This window comes from Garra rufa, unplaced genomic scaffold (genome assembly GCF_049309525.1).
Source record: "Garra rufa unplaced genomic scaffold, GarRuf1.0 hap1_unplaced_873, whole genome shotgun sequence".
In the NCBI taxonomy this organism is placed as follows: Eukaryota; Metazoa; Chordata; class Actinopteri; order Cypriniformes; family Cyprinidae; genus Garra; species Garra rufa.
Window position 1 is genome coordinate 1 of NW_027395138.1, and position 9,879 is coordinate 9,879.

Below are 9,879 nucleotides of genomic sequence, written 5' to 3' on the forward strand. Positions count from 1 at the left end.
TATTTATATTTTAATATTAATATAATATTATATAATATTGAATATTTTAAAATAATATTTTATTTTATTTAAATTAAAAAAGGATTTTAAGTTTAAATTTTTTTTTTTTTTTTTTTTTTTTTTGAAGTACGAAACATAGTGTGTTATTATGACGTGTATCTGTTTCAAAATGTTCTGTAGTATGAATGAAGCTGTAATGATGTTGGCGCTAGAGCAGCCGTACGTCCTCAGGGCTCCTGACGCATCAGTGACGTCACACTTTGATTAGTCTTTGAGTCCGAACGGCAAACTCTCAGCCATAAACCTGATTATAATCTAGCAATGACCTTTATAGCAGTGAGTCAGTCTGAGCACATGTGTTCATCTGAAGCCGTTTGCTACTAGAAATGATTCAGAGAGTCAGTATATTCTGTGTCAGTATAAACACTTTTATCTGCATCTGGTTAGTTCGCCGTATCTCCGTCTCTCTGGCTTTCTCCCACTGGTTTAGATATCTCTCGTTTGGCCTTTCAGATAATTGGCTTTGTGTCTGGCCCGATTCGAGATCTGTGAGCGAGAACACGCGCCGCCAGACTGACAAAACCTACTGCTCTCCACCTTCACTTCGCATATTCAGTCGAGCTGGAAAGAGCAGACAGGCTGCCGGCAGAGAAAGCGAACGTCGCTCTAGAGACTTTAATCAAACTAAACGTACAGCGTCGAGTTAATCAGGCTCTCGGCCAAAGTAACTATGACTTCATTCCTTCCTGTGAGTTAGCAAAGCATATGAGCACACGTTCATGAATTATGTTATTGTTACAGTGATCAATTCTGTGAAATGAGCTGCAGAGAAATGTTATTCTTCCTTGGAGAGATCCCAGAGGAAAATGATGGCTCAAATGTTGCTTCATTTATGATTTAGTGTAACAAATATCTGAGTCAAAGTGAATTTAAAATGAATCTGGATGGCATTTCTTTTATTCATTTAATTATTAATTTGTTTGTTTGTTAGTTTTTAGTTAGGTTTTATATGCATTTATTTAGTTACTTTAATTATTTTATTTACACTGATTATTTTGAGATTTAATAATATTTGTTTATCTTATTTGTTTGTTTATTATTTATTTGAATGTTTGTTTGTTTGTTTATTCACTTGGTAGTTTTGATTTAGTTTGCATTTATAATGTTCCGCTTGTTAGCAGGCATTTGTTTATTTCTTTATGTAGGTGTTGCCTAGTTTGTATTTATAGTGTTCATATAAGACTCAATAATATTTATTTATGGAATTTATTTAGAAATGTATTTATTTATTAGTTTTTGTTTAGTTTGTATTTATAGTGTTCATCTTAAGACTTGATATCATTTATTTATTTATTAGTTTTTACTTAGTTTGCATTTATAATGTTCATTATTGACACTCAATAGTATTTATTTCTAGAATTAAGTTTGAAAATTATATGTTTATTTATTTGTTAGTTTTTTATTTAGTTTGTATTTAGTGTTCAACTTGACACTTGATAGCATTTGTTTGACACTGATCATTTTGAGATTTAATAATATTTGTTTATCTTATTTGTTTGTTTATTATTTATTTGAACGTTTGTTTATGTATTATTCAATTAGCAGTTTTGATTTAGTTTGCATTTATAATGTTCAGCTTGAGACTTTTTAGCAGGCATTTGTTTATTTATTTATTTAGGTGTTATCTAGTTTGCATTTATAGTGTTCATATTAAGACTCAATAGTATTTATTTATAGAATTTATTTCGAAAAGAATTGTATTAATTTTTTAGTTTTTATTTATTTGTATTTAGTGTTCATATTAAGACTCAATAATATTTATATAATTTATTTATTAATTAGTTTTTACTTAGTTTGCATTTCTAGTGTTTATTTAGAAAATTATATATTTATTTATTTTTTATTTCATTTGTATTATTGGTGTTCAACTTAATTGCATTTATTTATTGGGTTATTTATTTGTTAGACTTGATAGTATTTATTTATAGAACTTATTTATTAATTTGTTTGTATTTATAGTGTTAGAAGAATTAACAGCATTTATTTTTTTATTTTTTTATTTGGTTATTTATTTGGTCATTGTTTTTTACATTGCATTTATAGTGTTCACATTGAGACTCGAAAATATTCATTTTTTAATTCGTTTTTATTTAGTTTTTATTTATAGTGTTTGTCTTGAGACTTGATACCATTATTTATTTATTAGTTTTTACTTAGTTTTCATTTACAGTATAGTGTTCATATTGAGACTTGATAGTATTTATTTCTAGAATTTATTTAGAAAATTGTATTTAATTTATTTAAAGAATAATAATCTAATTTATTTGGTGAATTATTTGTTTGTTTATTTATTTATTCATTTTTATTTATTTTGTGTTTATAGTGTTCAACTTGACACTTGATAGGATTTATTTATTTATTTATTAGTTTTTACGTATAGTTTGCATTTATATTGTTCAGATCGAGACTCAATTTATTATTCAGTATTTATTTCTAGAATTTATTTAGAAAATTGTATATTTATTTATTGGTTTGTTTTTATTTAGTTTGTATTTAATATGTTCAACTTAAGACTTAATAGCATTTATTTATTTATTAGTGTTTTTGCCTTCCATTTATAGCGTTAATATTGAGATTCAAATAGTAATTATTTATAGAATTTATTTAGAAAATTGTTTATTTATTTATTAGTTTTTATTTGCTTATTTATTTATGTTTGTATGTATAAAGTTCATATTGGTACTGGTATTTATTAATGTTAGAAGGCATTTGTTTAATCGTGTTCAACTTGAGACTTGATAGCATTTATTTATTTATTTGCAATTAAAGTCTTTTTATTGAGCCTCAATAATATTTATTGACAGAATGTATTTATAGTCTGAGTAGTATTTTTTTCTGTTTTTAAACTGTTTATATCTCTGACTTTTTAATTTTATTTCTCTGAGCAATGTTTAAGACATTGACATCTCTTCTGAAACTAAAAATGTTCCCATTTGCTGTTACTTTTGACATATAACTATTAAATAAATACCATAATTCTATTTTTCTTTATCATTATAGTATAGAATTAAACATTTTAAAGAATGTATCATACAGTCTATAAGTAAACACTGAACTTCCATGTTCATAGAAATAGACACATCTATTGAAATGACAGCATCAAGCATCTCCACATTCATTCCTTCATTCATCTTCTGCATCATTGTGCTCATTGTCACCAGCCTGAGTGAGACTCATTTCAGTAATTAATTCCAGAATCATTTCTATAATGAGCTGAGGGAAACCAGGAGTCAATTGCAATTGTGAAAGTGATGGATTCTGATCCATATCACCTATTGATCATGTTGAAGTCCTCGGGCAGGAACCACTGCTGACGCCCCCTACTGGTTACAGTCACACTCACCTTAGCGTCTCCTCAAGGGCTAATCTTAGAAACACTTTGGTATAATTAAGAATTAAACGGAGACATCTGTTAAGGTGTCACAAGTCCAGATGTAATTTAGCTTTCGGAGACTTTGTTTTATATGCAAAAGAGGTCATTATCGGTGCTGTTCCATTATATGAAATTACTGTTCTTGTGGTACAGATATTGTTTCAGTTTGCAATACTTTGATATTTCATTATATATTATATTAGCTTTTAAATGATAAATTCACTTCCAGACCAAAAACGTATATCATTTACACACCCCCTTGCCATCCAAGATGTTCATGTCTTTCTTTCTTCAGTCGTAAAAAAATTATGTTTTTTGAGAAAAACCTTTTAGGATTTCTCTCCATATAGTGGACTTCAATGGTGCCCACGAGTTTGAACTTCCAAAATGCAGTTTAAATGCAGCTTCAAATGGCTAAATGATCCCAGCCAAGGAAGAAGGGTCTTATCTAGCAAAACTTTCAGTTATTTTCTAAAAAAAAATACAATTTATGTACTTTTTAACCTCAAAATGTCATCCTGTCTAGCTCTGCGTCAACTCTGTGTATTCCGGTTCATGACAGTTAGGGTCCTGTTTCATTTCCTTTTCCAAATTAAAAATCGTCTTACATTGCTGTTTTACCTATTTTGTAGAGGGCATTTGATCTTCTTTGCACATTCACTTTGTAAACACTGGGTCATTACTTCTGCAGCAATGTAGAACGATTTTCAAGTTGAAGGAAAAAAAGAGATGGTCGTTTTTCAACATACCCTAACAGAGTTCACGCAGAGCTACACTGTAAAAAGTTTTCACCAGTTTCAACTTAAAAACTTAAGTTTAGCAGCTGCCTTAAGATTTTAAGTTAAATCAACTTAAGTCATTTAAACTCACAAGTTATATCAACTCATTTTTATTGTAATAAGTTCAAATAACTTGTGGTTTTAAGCTGATTTAACTTAAAAACTTAAGGCAGCTGCTAAACTTAAGTTTTTAAATTTAAACTGGTGAAAACTTTTTACAGTGTAGACAAGATGAACAGTTGAGGTTAAAAAGTATATAAATTCTATTTTTTTTTTTTTTTTAGAAAATAACTGATCATTTTGCTAGATAAGACCCTTCTTCCTCGGCTGAGATTGTTTAGAGCCCTTAAAAGCTGCATTTAAACTGTATTTTGGAAGTTCAAACTCGTGGGCACCATAGAAGTCCACTATATGGAGAGAAATCCGGAAATGTTTTCCTCAAAAAAACATTTCATTACAACTGAAAAAAGAAAGACATGAACATCTTGAATGACAAGGGGGTAAGTTATCTGTAATTTTTTGCTCTGGAAGCGAACTTCTCCTTTGAATTATTATTAATTCTGTGCCATTCTATATAATTGGCACTCTAATTGGCACACAACCACTACTAATGGTTGTGTTGTTTTCAGAGTGTCCGTGGGAGTGGGATAATCTGACCTGCTGGGAGGCAGCCAGTGTCGGTGAGGTCAAGGAGGTCAACTGTCCCGAGCTCTTCGAGTTCATGAGTCCAGAGGACGGTGAGAGACACCATGTAAAAACGCACTGTTTTCGTGTGTGTTCCTTTAAATGCTAATGAGCTGCTGTTTCCCCCACCCCCTTTCCAGAAGAGGGCGGAGCCTGTACAGCTCACACTTCAGATAGTCCGTCAACAACAAAACTGGAGAGTCTCGCACAGCCAGAATGTCAGAAATTATTTATGAAATATGCAGACAGAGATCATTTTTGGGATAAAACTAACAACATAGCTCATATTGCAAATCATGTGTTAAACTAACCCTTGTTTTATGACGGTACATGAAGCTGAACAGTAAGATTTTGTATGTTTTATAAAGATACTCTTCTGCTCACCAAGCCTGCATTTATTTAATCCAAAATACAGCAAAACACAGTTAAATTATCAAATATTTTTACTATTTAAAATAACTGTTTTCTATTTGAATATATTTTAAAATGAAATTTATTTCTGTCATCAAAAGTGATAATAAAGACATTTATGTTACAAAAGATTTCTATTTCAGATAAATGCTGTTATTGTTCTTGTTCTACTCGGCTGTTTTCAGCATAATAAGTATAAATGTTTTTTGAGCAGCAAATCAGCATATTAGAATGATTTCTGAAGGATTATGTGACTGAAGTAATGATGCTAAAAATTCAACTTTGAAATCACAGGAATAAATTACATTTAAAAAAATATGTTCAAATAGAAAACAGTTATTTTGAATAGTATAAATATTTCAAAAGTGTACTGTTTTTGCTGTACTTAAGATCAAATAAATGCAGGCTTGGTGAGCAGAAGAGAAGTCCTTAAAACATAAAACATCTAACTGTCCAAAACCTTTGGTTAGTTACTTTAAAATAAAAGTCTTTTCTAGTCAATATTTTGACCTTATTTATGGTGCAAGTCAGGTTTAATAGCAACACTGTTAAAGCATCAATAAGATCAGCCTAAGAGCTCACAGAAACACTGAATGTTAGGCTTTTACATGAGATCATGAGTCATTATAAATGTACATGTGATGTATGTACGCTATTGTTCTTGTTCTGCTGACAGAAGCATATTGCCACAGCTGCTTACAGTATGTTTAAAGCAGGAAACACTTTGATTTATCGTTGTTCTGCTTGTTGCCTGGCTGATTTTCAGGGCTTGGTAAGATCAGCAGAAACTGTACGGAGTTCGGTTGGGCTGAACCGTTTCCACATTATGTTGATGCCTGTATGACTGGTGACAACATAACCAAGCCTGTGAGTATCTCATCTGAGTGAACTAGTAGTGATATAAATCATCTAGAGACAAGCTCAGAACAACTATATACTGAGAGAATATGAGGGTCATAAATGCCCTAGTCATTTAGGAGACCATCGTCATTGTAAAGGCCCCCAAAATTCAAGTTAGTGTTCTACCAAAATGACTAATTCTTAAAGAAATAGTTCACCCAAAAATGATCATTGAATACTCACCTTCGTGTTGTTCCAAACCTGTAAGATGTTTGTTCATCTTCGGAACACAAATTAAGATATTTTTGGTGCAACCCAACTGAAACTTTTCCAGGCCCAAAAAGGTAGTAAGGACATCGTTAAAATAGTCAATGTGACATCAGTGGTTCAACCGTATTGTTATGAAGCTACGAGCATATTTTTTTGAAAGCTAAGAAAACAAAAATAACCACTTTATTCAACAATTTAACCACTGTTGTCACACAGACTGTTTTAACAATACCTTTACTACCTTTCTGGGCCTTAAACGTGTCAGTTGTGTTGCTGTCTATGCAGGGTCAGAAAGCTCTCGGATTACATTAAAAAAATTCATCTTAATCTTAAATTAAACTATAGTCTTACGGGTTTGAAATGACATGATGGTGAGTAATTAATGACAGAATTTTAATTTTGGGGTGAACTATCCCTTTAACATAGTTCTAAATTCATATTTTCTCGCAATTATGTGAAAACAAGAATTGTGAGATATAAACTCACAACTGCAAGAATTAAGTCAGAATTGTGACAAGCTTCAAAAAATAAATGGAAAAAGGCAGGAATTGCAAAGTATAAATAGATGTTAACTTGTAATTGCAAGTTTATAACTTATTACTACAAAGTGAAAGTCGTGACGTATTGTCAAGTATGGTCACCCGTACTCGAAATTGGTCCTCTGCATTTAACCCATCCAAGTGCACACACACAGCAGTGAGAAGTGAACACACACACTGTGAACACACACCGGAGCAGTGGGCAGCCATTGCTCCAGCGCCCGGGGAGCAACTGGGGGTTCAGTGCTTGCTCAAGGGCACTTCAGTCATGGTATTGAAGGTGGAAAAAGCGCTGTTCGTTCACAATCCCCACCTTCAATTCCTGCCGGTGTGGGAAGTTTTGAGAAGAAGTCAGAACTGTGCGATAAAGTGGCAATTAACCTTTTTCCCTTGCATAAACAAGCTTTTAGTCTTAATTGGCACAATTCTGACTTTTTTCTTACAATTTCAAGTTTATGTCTCACATTTCTGACTTCTCAGAATTGCAAGTTTATATCTCACAATTACAAGTTAACATCTCAGTTTATATCTCACAATTCTGACCTTTTCTCGGAATTTCAAGAAAAAAAGTCAGAATTATTAGATGGAAAGTTGCCATAATTGCAAGATATAAACTCACAAGTATTTTTTTAATCTGAATTGCAAGTTTTATCTTGCATTTCTGAGAAGTTGTTTTGAGAAGATCTATTTCTTTATTCCTTGCAGAGACAAGTTTTAGTCTCAAATTCTGACTTCTATTTGCAATTGCAAGTTTATCTCATGGATGAAATAAAAGCAATACATTTGCAGTTCTCATAAAAAACTTTAAGTTTACATCTTGCAATTTTGAGTTTATATCTTGCAGTTCTCACAATTGTGAGATAGAAAATCTGAACTGCAAAATTTCAGTTGTGATTGTAAGATAAAAAGTCATAATTACTTTTTTTTTTATTCCTGGGTGGAAATAAGCTTTCATAGTATTGCATTAAAGGATTAGCTCACTTTCAGAAAAAAATTCCCTGATAATTTACTCACCCATGCCACCTAAGCTGTTAATGTCTTTCTTTCTTCAGTCGAAAAGAAATTAAAGTTTTGAGGAAAACATTCCAGGATTTTTCTCCATGTAGAGGACTTCAATGGAGGCCAATGGGTTGACATTCTAAGTTTCATTGCAGATTCAAAGGGCACTACACGATCCCAGCCAAGGAATAAGGGTCTCATCTAGCGAAACGAGCGGACATTTTCTAAAAGAATTAAAAGTGATATACTTTTTAACCGCAAATGTTCATCTTGCACTACCCCGACTTCATGCATTACGTAATGACGCACACATAGCGGAAGTACTGACCCAGTGTTTACAAAGACAATGTGCAAAGAAAGTCAAACGCTCTTTACAAAAAAAAGTAAAACGATTTTGACGTTGGAGGAGAAAATGAGAAGGACGAAGATGAAGAACTAACCATGCATGACTTTTTCAGCATGAATACATAATACATGAAGTCGCAGAGCTAGTGCAAGACAAGCATTTGTGATTAAAAAAGTATGTAATTTTTCTTTTTTTGGATAATGACCAATCATTTTGCTAGATAAAACCCGTATTCCTTGGCTGGGATCGTGTAGAGCCCTTTGAATCTGCATTGAAACTGCATTTTTAATCTTCAATCTGTTGAGCACAATTGAAGTCCACTATATGGAGAAAAATCCGCAGTTGTTTTCCTCAAAAACCTTAATTTCGTTTCAACTGAAGAAAGAAAAAAAATGAACATCTTGGATCAAATGGAGGTGAGTAAATTATCAGGAAATTTTGATTCTGGAAGTGAACTAATGCTTTAAAAGAAACTGCTGCTAACCAAAACTAATGTAGTTTTCTCTTCCTGTCCCAAGGACATGTACTATGCGTCTGTGAAAGCTCTCTATACGGTGGGCTACAGTACATCTCTGGTGTCTCTGACCACAGCTATGGTCATTCTGTGCCGCTTCAGGTCAGTATTAAAGCAGACTCATCACTGCATGTCAAAACATGGTATTACCATGTTATTTTTTCCTTCTTTATTGGCAGTGAGCTGAGTATGTTACACTGTAAAAAGTTGTTTCAACTTAAAGTATCTGTTCGTGCTGCCTTAAAATTTTTAGTTTACTCAACTCAAATATCCACGTTTTCATGTAGTACAACTTAACATTTCATGTTGACTAAACATACAATTTTAAGGCAGCATTAACACTTACTTTTTTTAAGTAGAATCAACTTTTTTTTACAGCATGCACAATATCATGGAAAATTTCATGCAAAATATCATTTATTTTAGTATTTTCCCTATTACAAAGAAAAAGCCTTTTACAGCCTGATGCAAATGAAGAAGCTTTTTGAGTACTTTGTTTTCTTTAGTTCTTTAGAAAAGAATCTATAGTGGTGCTTTAAAGTACCTAGAATCCAAATAGAGTGATCTGAAGAACCTGTGTAGGATGTAAATTATGATAAGATGCCGAGGGCTTCAAAGAAGCATTGATGAGTGTTTGCACATTGATACAGACCCTCAGCTGCCCACCCAAACATATTAGAAATTCAATCTCTCAACAACACCGTAATACAGCCTTTGAACGTCTGTCAACAGGAAGCTTCACTGCACCAGGAACTTCATCCACATGAACCTGTTTGTGTCCTTCATCCTGAGAGCCATCTCTGTGTTCATTAAAGATGGGGTCCTGTACGCAGAGGAGGACAGTGACCACTGCTTCGTTCATACTGTGAGTAATGCACATGCACTGAAGCACATTGTTTAGGATTATAGCTTCACTAAGCATATTTAGTTTTATGTCTGAAGAAATTCGTTTGACAATTCTGTTGAAAATTATGTTCACTAATACACAAAGTATCGTTTTTGTTTTGCAGCATTTATTTGTATTTGTGTTTTAGTTGCTGATGCATTGTACAACTGTTTTATTA

The 9,879-nt window shown here is 32.3% G+C and overlaps 1 protein-coding gene across 1 annotated transcript; it reads left to right on the plus strand.

The window, feature by feature from the left end:
- Positions 1 to 3,150: 3,150 nt before the first annotated feature.
- Positions 3,151 to 9,680, plus strand: LOC141317391 (pituitary adenylate cyclase-activating polypeptide type I receptor-like; the record flags this gene model as incomplete). Its single annotated transcript, XM_073833115.1, has 5 exons — positions 3,151 to 3,226; positions 4,842 to 4,949; positions 6,074 to 6,174; positions 8,820 to 8,917; positions 9,548 to 9,680. Coding segments are annotated over exons 1-5 (516 nt in total), but the record flags the coding sequence as incomplete, so codon positions are not given.
- Between the last annotated feature and the right edge of the window lie 199 nt (positions 9,681 to 9,879).